This window comes from Carya illinoinensis, chromosome 5 (assembly GCF_018687715.1).
Source record: "Carya illinoinensis cultivar Pawnee chromosome 5, C.illinoinensisPawnee_v1, whole genome shotgun sequence".
In the NCBI taxonomy this organism is placed as follows: domain Eukaryota; kingdom Viridiplantae; phylum Streptophyta; class Magnoliopsida; order Fagales; family Juglandaceae; genus Carya; species Carya illinoinensis.
Genome location: NC_056756.1, coordinates 2425442 through 2443817, shown reverse-complemented (window position 1 = coordinate 2443817; position 18376 = coordinate 2425442). Strand labels below are relative to the sequence as shown.

General features: G+C 38.1%; 1 protein-coding gene across 1 annotated transcript; it reads left to right on the top strand.

Moving 5' to 3' along the window:
• Nucleotides 1-68: 68 nt before the first annotated feature.
• On the top strand, nt 69-17960 carry LOC122309351 (allene oxide cyclase 4, chloroplastic-like). Its single transcript, XM_043122827.1, has 3 exons — nt 69-235; nt 5596-5600; nt 17515-17960. Exons 1-3 carry the CDS (start codon nt 69-71, stop codon nt 17958-17960), a joined length of 618 nt encoding a protein of 205 aa, XP_042978761.1.
• The last annotated feature ends 416 nt before the right edge of the window (nt 17961-18376 follow it).

The window sequence follows — 18376 nt, the reverse complement described above, 5'->3', positions numbered from 1 at the left end:
ACCCGGTATTCATTTCTCACGTTTTTTCACTCACCGCTTTTTTCATTCCCCCAAAATTAAACTTTTTCATGGTTCTTATGGTGACCGTTTTGCTTTTTATGTCTGCTTTTGCAGCCAAAGTTCAAGAACTGCACGTGTACAAGATCATCGACCTTGATCGTGGAAGCCCTGCCGTCCTCCGACTGAGCCAAAAGCCCGTCAATTCCCTTGGCGATCTATTCCCTTCACCAACAAAGTATTTTCCAAAAGAAACTCTTTTTTTCTATTTGGGAAAAACACTTCCTTTAGTTTAATTGTATCTTTCTGTATATAACTTTTGCATATTTATTTTAACACAGCTGTTCACGCACTACAACAAATTGAGGTTTTTCCCACGAGGGAATTTGGTGGAAATATGTGGGGGCTATGTGGGAAAAATTCTTTCCCCACCAATTCCGTTCGTGAGTCGTTGGTGGCATAAAATTCATGAGCAATAACCTTTTCGCATGATAGAACTAACTCGTGGGAAAAAACCATCTTTTGTCACGACAGGAATGAGTGGAAAAAACTGTTTCAGTCCGTGGCAAATTGACTTGCAACCTATCCTTTGTGGTGAGAGGAACCTCAGTTGCCACCAGAGCTATAGTCCCAAAAAGTGATTTTGCCATGACTTCAACAGTCACTTGTTTAGTGGTATAAAGGTTTTAGCCACTCCCTTGATCGTGAGTGAAGAGGTTTTGGGAGGAGATGATCTCGTGATAAATTTTTTTTAGTTACCAGCATACTTGTCAAAAAAACCCAGTGTTTACCACCACTGCCATTGCAAATATGTATTCCCCGTGAGAACAGTTCATCGCTAATAAGTATTTCCCTACAAGTGTGACAATGGCTAAAGTTCTACAAGCCATGCATCGCTGTCGTGACAAAAAGTACTAGCTAAGGTGGCTTACCTTTTTATTTCCATGAGGAACATAAGTTGGAAAAAGTGACACCCAGGTGGGAACAAACATTTTTCCACCAAAAATTTCGGTGACATGCTGGTGGCATATAATTCATGAGCAAAATTAGTTTACCACAAAACGTGCATTTGGTGGGTAAAATGTATGTTTTTGCCATGAAATGTTCTTGCGGGAATACATATTTAATATCCATATATTACTCCGTTTAGCACCATCCAGTTGCGGTGACAATAGACTCTATGGTCATATAATTTTGTGGTGGCTATTAGTGAATCTGATATACATTGTCTCGTGGATAAAATTCCTTTTGCTAGGAGTTGTTTGGTGGGAAAAAAGCAATATCCATTTGTCCAATAATTAAACTTTTGCCATGAACCCCTTCGCACATCCATTTGGTTGGTCTAATTTTTTCCCCACCATTCCATTTTGTGGGCAATACATTTTGTTCCACGACATCTAAAAATTATATACCTATTTTTTACAACAGCTGCATCCTTTATAGAATGTCACCTTATTTCACATTGTATAAACCAATTATAATTGGTTTATACAATATTTCACCCCATGACAAGTAGTTTATATTTATACCTGTTAAATCAGTAATAGATTCCAACTTTTAGTGCATCCAAATATCTGCTGAAATCCATAACCTCAAAAAAAAACCCCACCTAGATTTGATACCAATGCTCCATAATAACCTTTGTAGCAAAACAGATAACCATACCATCTGTTACATAAATCTACCAACATCCATTGAAATAGCATTTATACACCAACCATCAATAGTTATATATTAAACTGCTAGTTACATGCCCCTTAACGTTTTGAAGTGTGCAACTCAATAGCAAGTACATATAGCAGGTTTGACTCTCTTTCCCTCTCGAAGGTGCATCTATGAGAACATGCATAACTTCCATATAGACAACTTACTAAATGTTGGGCACACATGTTGCTGACAGCCCCCTCCAGACCAATCTGATTTCCTGATTAACACAAAGCAAGATGCTAAATGTTAACTTAACCTTAGCATCTGACAAACATTTAAAATAAGATTATACTTCACATATATATGACATGACATGGGGTGGGCATGTACACAACTAATCATTAAGAATACACTTGGTAAATTTTTAATTAGTCATACTCTAGCCCCTATTGCAGTTAGAGATTAATGCGGGAAATATTGGACCTAAGCTCAGCTTGTGTATGGAAAAAGCCTTTATTCATATACTGGCACACAATTTCCCCTCATTGAATTAATTGTATACACCTACCATTAGAACTTAGCTATTGTGTTCCTGCAGTTGCATTTACATCAAGATTTCATAGCTATAGCCTCAGCCTTTCAGGTTCAATAATTAATACATGCCATATATATCCCATGTACTGAACAACTCAATTGCTATATGCATCTATCATCTGTTGGCTGAAAACAGTTTTCCAATATTTATACTAATAACACCATTTTCCATTCTACCAATGAAGATATGAGATTATAATGAAAAATTTTATACTCTCCTATCTTGTACAGAAAATCACATCATGACCCATAATCTGGATAACAAATTAATTAAACAAATCTTTTGAGGATTATCTCCCTTTGCTGAATATATAACCAAATCTACTATATGCACCTCCGTCTCTTGACATACAAAAATCACAGACAGAAATGATTTTAAAATTTCAAACCAATATACTTATGCACTAATTTCAATAACATATTGACCAAACAGATTTTATATATAATATCCACTTTTTAAAACTGACCAAGTTTATTATGATAGTCCATTGAAGTGGGTATGCTTATAGCTCCAAATTAGTTGAAAAAGCCAGGGTTTCCTATCTTCTAACTACTTAGGGCTAATATATATCTAGAGCATATAAACTAACCCAATTCGTGTCTGAAAATAATTAGAGCTAATATGCTTTTAGGTTATTTGAACATCAATGTGTGAATCAGTAGCAATGCTTGTCATTTTATATAAATTTGGGCACATAGACAAATTACAGCTTTGAACTAATTACCTATTATACTGAAAATGTCGGATTTAATAGTCTGACCCCTGCATCTACTTTCTGTTAATCCATATGGCTGAAAGCTGGACAGTATTCTCCTAACCTGCAATTTTGAAAACAGTTAAATCAGCCTCTGCTTTTGGATTTTTCCTGCCAACTATTGAAACCAAATCTACATATCCCAATTAAAAATCACTTCATGTATCTGATGAAGTTACTTACCCTTTCAAAACAACAACATAGCTGAATCTCAAAAAGTTAACCCTTCCACATTACTTTTCCAGCACTGGTTACTATATATGCACCCTAACTAAAATACTAAAGTACCAAAAAACTATGATAGGGACATTGGTAGTTAAACCATTGGGTTGTTACATATGTTATAAACATTCCACAAAAAATGTGGGCCACAAAATTGTCCCACCACAAAAAATTTATATCACTTCAAGTGAGATGCCTAAGCATCTCGTTGAGTCTCTCCATGAGACTCACTACCGTTGATATTCCCATCAGTGCTCCTATAGCTCATTAAGAGCTTCTCATGCTCTGAAAAATTCCTCCTCAACTCCGCAATGTCACCCATCATAGCGTCTAGCTTGTTTTTGTACATTTCTGCATCACTTTTGTGACGTTGATTCTCTTCCGCTAGTCGGATAAATGCCCTGCTGTTCTTCATTGAAGGAGTGGGTTCTGGAATCACCATGTGCCCCAGCCCGACTGAGTACCCAGATCTGTACCCCAAGACTTCTTTGAAGATTGTTTCAGCAGCTTCTTCGACATCATCCTCCGTATCCTTTTCAGCTAACCTCTCCATCATTACATTCTGAAAATGTTTGACAAAGGAAAAGCATGCTGTGGATAAACACCTTTTCAGCCTGTAAAAACATATAAAATTTAATTTAGGAACACTTACGTAATTGTGTTCGGTTGCTGCGTTGATGAATTTACCCTTCCGTGTTGAAAAATGTGTTTCCTTATAAAATTCTACCATATTTTGCGCGCTCTCCCGCTGAAATAGACAATTAACAGTTAATTTATTCCCACCCTATACTCATAATCTGAATTATATTATACCATATGGTTATCACAAACCTTCTCTTCTAGTATCCGTATAAACGATTTTCTCCCACCGGTATGTTTCACTTTCAGTTTTCTATTTGAACTATTCCTTCTTGACTTCTCCTGCATGAGTTTCCAATTTATTAATGCCCTGTAATAAATTATAAGTACAATGTATTATTTAAACTTATGCAATAACAAATAAAATATGAAACCTACTTTGATGGGAGGTGCCTAATACTTGCAAACAGTTATAATACTATACCATTTTAGCTTACATGGTTTATGTGGTAAATAAAAAATCTGAAACAATCATTTGGGCAAGGAAATACTTTGAATGTTGCACTTGCCCACCGTTCACATAGCTTTTCCCATACAGCTTTCTCCACCTTGTCCGTCCCACCACGTAGAGCCTCTTCATGTGAAGCATATTTTAAATACACCTTGTGTAATGCATAATGATATGCATTATACTTGTCGGCCAAATGTGTCTCAACCATCTCACGATGGTTGTCTCTACTCCAATCGAGAACAAAATCTGCCTGCAATATAAAAATCCCACTTTGTTACATGAAGAAATGCCAAACATGTGCGCATATATAAGTTGGAGTAGTAAGCATTCGATGTATAATGTGCAACTAAATCCAGAGTCCTACCCTAACACGGTCAATCAGTTCTTGCTTTTCAGCCTCGGGTACAAAACTCCAACTAGCATGCCTCATGTCGGCATGTACTTTAATCATCTCCGTTAGTCGGCCAGTGAATATTGCAGCATTCTCACAAGATGGCCCTCGATGCCCATCTTGTATAACCAGTGGTATTTTCACCACTTTTCTCATTCTTTCAAATAGTGTGCCCTTCGCTGGCCCTCGACCTCTTTTCTTACTATGTGGATCTACATCAATACATGGTTTGATATATGTAAATTCATGTGGGAAATAAAATGAACCAAGATTATATTCTGCCTATGACCATTGTACATCAATTGAGTAGAACTCAGTAACTGTTACAGCTTTGAATTGTCAAATGACATACCTGTTGTGGATGGCTCCTCTCTAACCTGGTTACCACCCAAAACCTCTTGTGGGACCAAGGCTCCTACATCCTGAGTTGAATCATTTGACTCAGGCTCATCCCGCAACACGGTTCGTGGAGGCAACGCTGCTTGTACTGGACTGCTGTTCAACGCAACCCTACCATGTCTAACTCGACCCCCCCGAAACTTGATACTTCTCACCATCCTTGGCTTTGCTATTAGGATGAAATACCAACTGTTTTTTCTGCATGCAACCAAGACATGATGTAAGTGCATAAACAATATAAGATGATCCAAAACATATATCGACATGTGGTTAAATGATAAGGAAGCGTCAAACTGTTATCAAATAGGGTATTATATATTACTATTTCGCTTCATACTAACAGGATATAGCGTAGCGATTAAATATTTTGGCAGTTTATGCCTATACTTCAACCCCATTAGACAAATAATGCCCTCTATTTTTTTGGTAAAAATAGAACAGAGCAGCTGGTACTGCTTTCAGTTACTATCTAAGGCTCTTCTAAGTGAGTGGGGTGGCAGACTTAGTACTATTAAGTGTTTATTTAATTTGTGCAGGGAATCATAACTCTTGGATTGTCATGTATGGGCTGTATATACTAACTATCCATGGGCTCAATATTTTCCCCAGCTGCTGGAATATATTTATGAGGAGCAAGATGTAAATACACTACAAAAATATTTTCAGTATTATACAATTTATAGCTAAAGTCAGGTACTGAAATACATTTGAGTTGTATTTCTGTAGTTATGCAACTGAGTTGCTTAAATCAGTGCTGCATGGAGATTCTGTAAGAATAACATAGATTTTTCTGAGCTACTGCATGCCTTGGTTAGTCTTTACTTTCATCGTCAAAATAACGACGACATATAGTAATATTTATGTATAACAACGACAGTCAAGACCAGCATGACTCTACTTGTTAACATAGTAATATATATTCTTAAATATTACTAGGGAGCAGATTTGCATGCTTATTTTGGCTGGATGTATTCCACAAAAAAACCCCTCAAAGCTGGTCATTAAATAGACTATAAATCAGAGTATATATCATTTCCCACAAAAGATAGAGAGTGCATAACTTACAGAATAGTACGTAGAAGGAGGATAATATCACTTCTAACCCCTGGTTTGTCCAACCACTACAACATTATCTTAAAAAACACCCATTGTGTACTATTTCATCTTTTGTATGTGAAAAAAATAACATGCTTGAACGAGGACTTCAACAATGCTGGTGATGTATAGTGCTTGCATATTTTTTCCCTCAGCTTACCTTAATGTAATCATTATTTATGTACATAAATGTTACCTCCAACATTCTGCCTAAGCCTAAGAAGAAGAAAAAACCATGCTTTACAAGAATCCAGTGGGAAGAAAGTGATTTGCGCAGCTAAACAAAGAACAAGTGCTCGATAACTCCCTAAAACTCTTCGGAAGGAGAACCACAAAAATAATTACTTTCTTTTTATTGTGTACCTGGTTTAAGGTTCTGGCTTGCCTGGCAGATGTAAAGATGATAGATAAGCAGCTTGTTGTGAAGCAATATAGAGGAAATGGCCAACAGCTAGACAGTAAGTTCAGGTGAACCCGTAGATGCAGGAAGTGCTCGATAAGCTCTCAGCTTTTTTCCAACTGGAAAGATGCATGTTTAGAACTAAGGCCCGTAAGAGAGGTTTAATCTAATTCAAATTTCTCCAGCTTGTGATTCACTGCCACCAACTTCCCAGCTGTCAATCCCTTATCATTCCTACTTGCAGTTCAGCCTTGCTGTGGACCCCATCACTGGCGCCATTTCCCACCTAAAATCCATCACAAATTTCCTATCCCGCCCTTTAGTCTGTGATCTCCCGCTCAGTACTCTGTGTTAATTTATCTATGTCCACCAGTACTATCTTTGCAATTTGTTTTTTTAACTTATTAATCTGTGTGGATCCCACCATGGATCTGGTGGCACATTAATTTACGTGCAGTAGCATATATAGACTTTAATTAATTATACATGCAAGTATGATGGTTAATAGACTCACTGAATATGCGCTGAATTCATTGAAATGTCAAACACATGATACTAGATTTTCCAATCTAGTTGTCCAGGTAGCTAGGTGATAAATTATTATGCTTTCAAAGACCCCAATTCTTTGTTATATTTAATTCCGCACTAGTTAAACCTAAGGATATTGCATGTCTGATTTTTTGTAGCAATCATGGGGGTTATTAATGCCATGCAAAAAACCCTCTCTGACTATGGAGTGTAACAAATGGAAATACACACTCTTGACGTCCTTGCATATATATGCTGACATTGTTATACAAATAACAATATAGGTATATACTTAATTCTTACGAATTCACCTAATTTCCCTCCTCACTAAATATACTTTAAATTAACATGTATATATATAGCTAGGTGATCAAAAATTACTCACTGATTACACCTATGCACTGTTATCATTATTTGTATTGGGGTACTTTGGTATTAAATAATATCCCCAGCTCTTGAGCTATGCTTTCAATGGGTATATCATATATGTCACTATTGATTTCTACTTGTATGCCATCAAAGTACTGGGGTACTTTGATTTCATCTTATATTACCAAATGTAGGTTGTGCATGCAATTTTACCATACTCAATCCACGTAGAAGTACAAACCTGAACTACAATAGCAATCCTATATCTTTCAGTTACACAAATTGACTTAATTGTTCAAAATGTTCTGAATTCTATATCAACTTCATTAAATAGACTTTTCTAAGTCAACTTTAGCCATTGTCGTGCAAATTGTTACATCCTGATTATCCCGTAGCCACTTTCACGGCAACAAACGCTTTCCATCGACATTTGATGTAGGTGGGCCAACCACAACATATCCTTGAAAGTGCATATGCTGAAATCTGCACAAAATATGGAACTCCCATCTATGAGTAACTCTTAACTTGTATTTCTAAGTTAACAAATTAACCTATAATATTCATTAACCATAATTTGCCATAAGATGGTTAACCAATCTTCATACCCATGGAATTCGTATCATTCTATAGGCACATAGGTTAATTTGCCTATTAACCAAATGGTATTTAGTTTGGAAACAGTTTCCAAACTTGTGTTTACTAGGTACGACAACTATCCACAATGGAACTCATTGTGTGGCATCAAAGTACAAAACTTTAACACTTTGCATTATAATATCCATACCTACCCTTGGCCATTATACTAAGCTGAAAATACTATCACACCATGCCCATCCCATAATTATAATGACCATGCATTTGGACCTTCAACCTCAAGATATAGTTGTAATTTCCAAACAGCAACCTTTCACTTACTCCCTAAAGTTAATTATGGGAGTTAATGGCCATTGGAAACCAATGAGCAAGGGAATGGCCTTACTCAATGTAATTGAACTAAGGCCATTGGAACATAGTTAGCAAACAACATTTTTAGGCTGTTTTCCAAAAACCATGTATCCCAACAAGTTTGGAAACCCAATTAGTAATTAACTATGTAAATGCATAGTGACGATCTAAATGGAAAATGTAGGGAGCACATGACATCCAAGAACATACCATATGCAATCAGATGCTTGATTCCCATTGATCTTCTATACTCCCATCGTCGATAAACATCATGCATTGTCTGCGCATAACACACATACATGTAGTCAGCTAGTATATTACCTTAACTACTCTACCTGTAGTTTGTTTACTACAGGTGAGCATGTGTTGTTTATGTTGCATATAGGTTCACTGCCACCAACTACTTGACATGCAATTACATGCTATATTAGGTTGTTACTCTCGGTAAACATACTCAACATGCAATATTAGACTTACGAGAAATTTGGTACTTGGCAACATCAATGAATAAACTCACTACAATCAAATCTTACTGCAATCATCATCATCCTCCCTAGTCAGAGGATGGTCAGACTCGTTCTCCGAGTTGTCAGTGGCACTTATGTCCTCCATCCCCATTTCATCGTCAAGTGGGTCAGCCTCATTAAAGACATCATCGTCAACTGCTTGGGACGGGTCTTGACGTTGTACCATTGTTGCATCAACTTGCAAATGCTCTTGATCGAGTCGGTTCAATGGATCGGGCATGGATTCATCCACATTCAGAATAGGGGGAACGTTGTCCAGATTATTGCGATCTTCATCTTCTGAGTCACCCCAATTTGACTCACCATCATCATGCGCATCCCCAACAGCATCCATTGCGCGAAGGTTGTAAACATTTCTACTTGTTACCTTATGGACGACCTGCCAACTTCCACCCAAAATTGGATCGGCCAAATAAAATACTTGACTTGCTTGGCATGCAAGGGCAAAAGGCTCATCTTTATACCATTGCCTAGCAGTATTGACCAAGGTTAGGTGGTCCCTAACCCGTATCCCCTTTCTCGGGTCCCCAACGTCATACCAAGTGCATTGAAATATATAAACCTTACGCCAACCCATGTAGCGTATTTCTATAATATCATGCAACACACCGTAGAAGTCAACTGGGGATCCCCGATGCTCGCCATGAACCACAACCCCACTGTTTTGAGTGCGGCGATGCCTTTCACGCTCTTTTGTATGGAATCGTACACCATTCATTATGCATCCGTTATAAGATGCGACCCAAGGATCTGGACCACATGCTAATGCATATATGTCGTCGGTTACCTCTGTTGGCCTAACTGCACGCAGCTCTCGAATCTACCATGCAATATTAGAAAAAGTGGTTACTAATACTACATAAGGTAAAAATTACACATATATTATACTATATGTGACTGGAAGGTTTCGTATCTTACCCGTGCCCTGAACCATGATGGAAACTAACTCTGGTGCCTATGATCGATGTTATCAGGGTTCTCTTCTTGCATCTTGTTATAGTGCTCCCTGTTAATACAAGTATTTTGTTAGCAGGTTTGACAACCATTACTGTTCATAACCTAAAGTATTGACCAGTACGATGATGGACTTACTCAATGTATTGCTCAACCTCCGTGCAATTATTAAGAACATACCATCGGGCCTTGACCATTAGTATGTCAGATAATTTGTGGGAGTGCCCTGTCCCCAATGGTCAAACTTTTTGTGAGAAAATTGATAAACTTGCCCTATTCCCCTCCTCAGCAGAACCAATAACTACATCACTATTACGTTCCTCTCGATTATACTTAGTTTCTATATCATGGAGGTACATAGAGCAAAAGGTAAGGCACTCGAGATGCACATATGCCTCAGCAATTGATCCTTCAGGCCGGGCTCTGTTGCGGACGTACCGCTTGAACTTTCCTAGATACCTCTCAAAAGGATACATCCATCTGTATTGCACGGGTCCTGCAAGTAGAGCCTCCTCTGGCAGGTGAATAGAAAGGTGTACCATGATATCAAAAAAAGCTGGAGGGAATATCATTTCTAGTTTGCAGAGAATGATGGGAATATTAGAATGATGGGAATATTAGCATGAAGACGATGCAACACTGGTAAGTTCAAACTTCGAGAACATAATTCTTTGAAGAACCAACTTAACTCTAGTAAGGCTTGACGCACATCGGCCCGTAAGAACCCACCAATCACGATCGGCAATAGTGCTTGCATAAATACGTGACAATCATGGCTCTTCATTCCACTGATCTTTCCTTCGGTAGCATTGACACACCGGGCAATATTGGATGCAAACCCATCAGGGAATTTAACTTTTGACAACCATGCACAAAAAGCCCTTCGCTCCTTCAAATTTAACATATAGCAACCAAGACCCATGGTTGTAGACTCGCCATCATGTTGTAAATGCAATTCTTTCCTTATTCCAAGATTTGCCAAATCTTTACGTGCAGTGGCAGAGTCCTTAGTTTTTCCTTCAATATTCAACAATGTTCCCAGGACGTTATCGCATATGTTTTTCTCAATGTGCATGACATCCAGATTATGTCTCAAACCTAAGGATAACCAGTAAGGAAGCTCAAAAAATATTGATTTTTTCGTCCAATTAAGATGATTGGGAGATCGTTTCCTTTTCGAAGAAGATTTACCAAACTGAACATGTGACAATTGACTTAATTGTTGTAGCAATTCCTCTCCCTCGACCCTTGATGGTTGGAGTTGGTGCTCTTCATGTCCATTAAAAGCATTCTTTTTCCGTCTCCAACTGTGATCTGGGGCCAACCATCGTCGATGACCCATATAGCAATGCTTGCGGCCATATACCAACCATTGTGAATTTGTGTCAGATGTGCAATGGGGGCATGCCATCTTGCCCTTTGTACTCCACCCAGAAAGATTGGCATATGCGGGGAAGTCATTGATTGTCCACAGTAGCGCTGCATGCAACATAAAGTGTTCCCCACGGTATGCATCATAGGTACGAATACCCTCTTCCCATAACTCCTTCAATTCATCGAGTAACGGACGCAAGAAGACATCAATGTCATTACCTGGTGACTTAGGGCCAGGTATTAACAACGACAGCATGGTGTATGGTTTTTTCATGCAGGCCCAGGGGGGCAAGTTGTACGGCACAAGCAGTACTGGCCAAATGCTGTACGGTCTACTCATGTTGTTGAATGGGTTAAACCCATCACTGGCCAAACCAAGTCTAACATTGCGAGGATCTTTGGAAAATCCCATATGTTTGTTATCAAAGTCCTTCCAAGCCTTCGAATCTGATGGGTGTCGCATGTACGTCGGATCGTCAACACGTCCATCTACATGCCATCTCATGTCTTGGGCTATCTTCTTTGACATATATAACCTCTGCAAGCGCGGCTTAAGGGGAAAATGTCGGAGCACTTTTTGTGGTATCCTTCGTCCCTGAATTGTGCTTTGCTCCCACCTAGATGCCTTACACTTGGGGCATTCATTGTACAATGCATTTTCCTTCCAAAACAACACACAATCATTTGGGCACACATGGATCTTTTCATAACTAAAGCCCAATCCCCGCTCCAAGCGGCGGGCATCATGATATGAGTCAGGGAATGAGGCATCAGGAAATGCCTCATGCAAGAGCTTTAAGACCATATCGAAGGACTTTACCGTCCACCCACCGATGCTCTTGATGTGAAGCAGCTTGACGATGAATGATAGCTTTGAGAACTTAGTATATGTAGGATAGAGTGGACGTCGTGCATCATCTACCAAGTCCTCGAAATTAGAGTTGACAGGAGCATTAGAGGCGGAAGGTTGATCATGTGCATAAGACGATCCGTCATTTATGATATGATTTTCCATAGACGACCCATGACAGATGTCATCTAAAAGCTCATCGAGATCATCAATATAATCACTATAAGCCAACGTATCATCTTCGTCTTCATTAGAAAAAGTGGCAGAAAGGAATGGGTCATCTTCTCCATGGAATATCCATGGTGTATAAGTTGGATCAATCCCTCTAAAGAACAAATGATCTTCAATTGTACGAATGGAGTGGAAAGCTCTATTCCGACATCTTCTACATGGACACTAATCTGATCAGGATTAGCAGTGTGGGAAATGGCCATAGCGATAAATTGTCTAACCCCTTCAACATACTCACTGGAATGCAATCTATTTTCAATATGCATCCAAGATTTATCCATCGTATGAAGCTGGCCAAATAGTAACAAACATCATATTAGGATATGGGAGTATGGCACTAACAATTGAATGGGCTATGAAACTAAATATAGATTTGAAATATAGCTCACATCAATATAGGTTTGACTCTCACCAACTATATCTGGATCACAATCAGTACATTCACTATCTAAAGCATGTTATAGTGTAATGTATAAGCTAACAACATCATCTCCTTACTTATACCTGACAACTGAAACCAGCTTGAAATCAATCCAATCAGTTGATCGATGTAAATTGTCTGTCACACACAGACTCTGCCTATATTAGACAGGAAAATCACTTCATGTATAGCAACACGGTGGGGACAACAGACAAATCATGTATTGTCATTTTATGGGCTGCTGAGGTTTCGTATTAAGTAATAGGGTCATCAATACCACTTAACTTAAAAGAAAGTTAAGTGGTCCTGCCAACTATCTGACCAAGGAAGTGTCAGGAGAAGAGTACTTAGAAAATCATTTTACTGGTACTACTGCCCAAACTCTGGAATTAAATAGACTGCTGAATTCCATTTACAGAAACAGTAACTCAACTTGATAATTAGAGCTAATTCGTGGGTTAGCAACTGTTTAATCTACATATATAGGGCTAGCCTGAAATTTATAGGATATTTAAATATAACTTTGTCCAATAAATACCATTTGCATATCAAAGGAGCAAAGCTGAAGCATTAACTATCAGGACCATTAAACGATGAAAAGCATTTATTCATTTTGGTTGGTAAGCTCTCAGCATCTATTTGGGCAAGGTTGTAATATGCAGGTCTAGTGTCCGCTATCGGGGCTGTCAATTCAATACATCAGTTAATGTACCAGTTGACATTGTTAAAGAGCTATGCATACATATTATACATAAAGTACAATAAGATAAAAAAGTCTACAATTTATTAGAAAAGGGTACCAGCAACTATTGTAATAAACTATATTTGGAATGATGACTCACAGTGAGTAAAATCCTGTGTAGACCAAAAATATTGAGTTGTATATACCATATAGAACTCAATTACACACAATTATTAACCACATTCTGTTAATAATTATGTGGTTATAACAAACTCCAACTTTTCCAGCTATTTGATAGTGTCAACACAGGGTTGTCAGATGTGCACACATATATGGATCTACATATGAACTTCAAAGACTCATATTATGATAGTCAACGTCTTATAGTCTGTATCATCTTCACAGATAAAATATATAACTGACCAAAGCTGCAGTTGCCTATATAAGTTTGGGAATATTTAAGCACGAGGGAAAGCATAAAAGCGAATTTACCTAGTTAGGTCAATCTGCTTGTTTCCTAATTGTTTACCTACTGGAAACATTGATGTCAGACCTAACTAGGGGTCTGCTTTAGTGCTTATATCTTGCTGAATTAAGGTTTAGCATCAAGTATATATATAAGAATAAAATATGCGGTGACCTAACTGAAGTCCATTTATTAACAACGTCAAAAGTGTAAATAAACATAGCCATATCTCAAGAGTATAATGGTTGAGAACGACCACTAAGAAGAGCATGCCTCGATCAAGATAACCAACTACACTATATTAGGACATGACATGAGCAACTAATTTAAGAACATGAATTTAAGGACACAAATGATAAGTGAAAAATGCACAGTTTTTTTTCCTGCACAGATTATATGCATATTAATCCATATCTATTTTTTATATGTTGTGGATAACTAACTTAATATCATGGCCAGTTCATATACAATAATATGTAGATAGATAGGGAGGGGAGATAGTGGTGGCCTGGTGCATGTGCTAGCTGGGACCATAACGTCCTAGCTAGTGTGTTTGTGTGTGTGTTTTGCTTTGTTTTTGCTTGCTGTCTTTGTTGTGTGTTTTGGGAGCTGGCCTGGGATGACTCAAGAACTGCATGCCCATTGGTCCGTAGTGGCGCGCGCACTAATGCCACCGTATATACATCGATCTCTCCTGGCTTAATATTATCCACAAATATCATCAAATTGTGCTACTGCGCATTACCCGAATTTTAGAATCTCTCCTTGCAGCTTGTGGGCCTGTGGCTTGGTTGACTCTTCTTCATCTTCTTCTTCTTTTCACTTACTAAATTCACTAGTACAACATCTTATGATGAATTCGTGCATGACATCTCAACTTTTCAGTAGTACTATTCTCGGTCGATCCCATTAACCACAGTATCTCCCATCGAGAAATATTATGGGTTCAATATCTAAACTAATTATATTTTTTCTCGGATCAAAGTTGTCCCTGTTGGGTTTAATTATGATGAGCTTGTTTGGATAATGAGATAGGATGAAATGTCTTTAGATAAAAATTAAATAAAATATTATTAGATTATTATTTTTAATATTATTATTATTTTAAAATTTGAAAAAGTTGAATTGAAATTTGAAAAAATGAAATATGATTATTATATTTTATATAAAAATTTAAAAAAATTGTAATGATAAAATGATATAAGATAGATCTAGCATACTAGTTGCATTGGATTTAGAATCAGAACTAGCCAAATCCTTTTTTTTTTTTTCTTTTTTCTTTTTTTCTTTTTTTGATATGGGGATTTGAAGTGAAAGTTGAAAAAGCCATGGTTTGATGTAATCTTCCATAGCAACATGACATCGGTTACCAATACACTAACAGTTCCTAGCTAGTGTATGAGCAGCCCCATTAGAATATATATTCTTAGCTGACTTAACATACCAAGTATCAAAAGAAGAGAGGTGTTGTTTTACATCAAAGCTAATTAACCCTGCACTAATCTAACACAATAGTTTAAAGCAAACCGGATCTAATATGTTGTGGATATTCTCGTGGATAAAGAATTCTGCTAGTGTCAGGACTTAACCCATTACCTAGTTAACAGCACCTTGAACACTTTCTGTTAAGGGTTGATGCAACCATACACAACTCCAGGGTCTAAAATTTATTATGACGATTCCCAATCTTTATGACCATGTTGGTAGTCCATGACAATAGGATATATATATGTAATTTCAGATATATATATATATATTATGTTATGAAAAAGGAAATCCTGTACTCAAAAAAATCACCTTTTGAGTACATTTTGACACTCCATTAAAGCAAATATTCTACCAATGGAGGCTTATATATCCACCTATACTCCTCTATTGAGATGAATCTTTGATGTAAGGTTGTTGGACTTACATATGTTAAAACTTGAGACCAAGTTTCTTCCGAGAAAAGGAAGAGCAATATTTGGCGCTTTCCGACAAAATAGTGCATCAGCTGCATTTGCACGTAGACTAAGCAATAAAGTGCGTAGCTGGGCATGTAATTATGCATGTCGGAATCACAATGATATATATGTCGATTCAGACCCAGTTGCACGAAGAACCAAAAAGCAGCTAGCTTATCATGAGCCAGCTGGTTAGATACTAGTACATGTGTGCGTATGTGACACCCTAACTCAGTTTATGCTTCGGACCCTAGGTACTTTAAGCATAATTATAACAATGAGATTCTTTATACTTGGGAAACAAGAGCACTAACACAGTCAACACAAAGATATAGGTTTGGGGCTGCTCACGAAACACCATCTTCGAACCTAGTGTTATTTGGACCTTCACTGATCTATCATCTCTCAGTTTTTTTCTCCATTACAAAAAATGAAAATTAAAAACGTCATTTCTCAGTTTTTTTTTTCCATTACAAAAAATGAAAAATAAAAACTAAGTTTTATTCATTGAAGGCTAAAATGATGATTAATAATACTGACTTGTTCCACTAATCTGTTTATAAATTCTTTAGGAACTAATTAGCATACTAAATTTATGGCACTTTAAGGAACATAATTTCAATAATCATATGCTAAAATTGCCAAATCTTGTACAGGAGTTGTGTGCAACAGAGTTCTAGCATTTTCAACATAAATATATTGAAAAATGTGAGAAATCAGAGGTATCAAATCAATTCAGAACTCCTCTGTCTAAATATAGGGCATATGCAGAAAATCCCTCTCCAGATTTGGGGCATTCTATACATCAAAGAATTACACAAAATCTGGATAACAACCATATCATTTTCCCACAGATCTGTAACAATCATATAATAGTCTAACAAATGGTACACAATCTAATACCAATAGGGAAAGAAGACGGAGGGAGAAGAGAGAGAGGCTTACCGTGTATCTCAATTGAGAGAGAGAGGGGACGCACCCAGTGATATCCGCCTGCGGAGGAGCTTCTAGAGGCTAGGGCATGAAGACGGGTTTATGCTGGCTGCGGCGGTGAGGTTGCGAGGTGGGGTAGGTCCTATGCTCCCTGCGAATTCGCCGCCGTCTATAGGGAGAGGGCCATGGTGATTTTCGCGAGGTGGGGTTGGGGGATGGTTGGGGAAGAAAGGAAAGGGCCGGAAGGGAAAGAAAAGAAAGAAAGGGGGAGGGGTCTCGCGGGGATTAGGCCCGGGTTAAGTTTTTTAATCACCTTTATGCGGCCACTTCCAGTCGTGGGAAAAACCTCCAATCTCGTGGAGAATAATACACTACCGACCGATACGTAAGTGCTATGGTCATGCACTTTTGCGAGTAAGTGCATTTCATGGCAAATACATAAATTTTCGTCGTTAAAGGATATAATCCATGAGGACTAAGAATTAATTTTAGTTTTTTTTCCTACTAATATAAACTGGTGGCAAAAATACATAATTTGTGATAAAAATACTTTTTCCCACTAAATTATTCCAACTGAATTAATTTCATGATAAAAAGCCTGTTTTTTTGCCACGGATGATTTTGGAGACATTTAGTAGGTTTTTCCCACCAGATTGTGTCATGGAGAAAGAATTCGTGGGAAAAACCATAATTTGTTGTAGTGACGGGAGACCTAAAAAAACAATTGGGAATCACACAGGGACTGTGTGGTTTGATAAAAAACAAACCGGAGAAGAAAGGTGATCGGTTCGAGGCGACATATAGCTTTAACTTCGGAGACTACGATCACATGGCGGTGCAGGGGCTGTATTTGACCTACGAGGACACGTACCTCTCCGTGGTGGGCGGCTCTGGGATCTTCGAGGGGGTGTACGGCCAGGTGAAGTTGGAGCAAATTGTGTATCCCTTCAAAATCTTCTACACATTTTACTTGAGGGGGATCAAGGATTTGCCCGTCAAGCTACTCGGGAAGCCTGTGGAGCCCAACCGAACCATCAACCCCATTCTTTACTATGCTTCTCACTGGAAACCTATTTTACGTGTCTTGCTCTCCAAATATTTTGCACAACCAAAGCTCGTTTTTAGTGTTGAGAAACAAAATGCTTGAGTCGTACAGGACTGTTGTTGGTCGTGGGCTTGGGGGAGGAGGCGTGCCTGGAGGTCTCGGAGGATTCGGTGAGCATTTGGACTACTTTTTTGAAAGAGGAGGTGTCGGCTTGGACAAAGGTGGTCGGATATGGGTTGGTAGATTCGGATCTGGTGATGGGTTTGAAAGGTTGGTGTTGCAGTGGTGGGGACACTTGCAATCTATCATTGTAGTGTGGGGACACTCGCAATCTATTGTGCTTTGTATTTATCCCATGATAATATATTATGGAGTATAATATAGAAAGTGGGTAGGGTCGGTTGCAAGGGTTGTGGGGTCCTTTTCCTTATCTTACATCTCTTTCCTGTTTCAAAACAAAAACTATAAAAGCAATTTGTACTTTGACAATAATGCTTCTCCAATGAAAGCAACCACTC

Excerpts from the sequence above, each read along its gene's own strand:
- LOC122309351 (XM_043122827.1), top strand. The coding sequence starts at position 69 with ATGGTTCTTATGGTGACCGTTTTGCTTTTTATGTCTGCTTTTGCAGCC.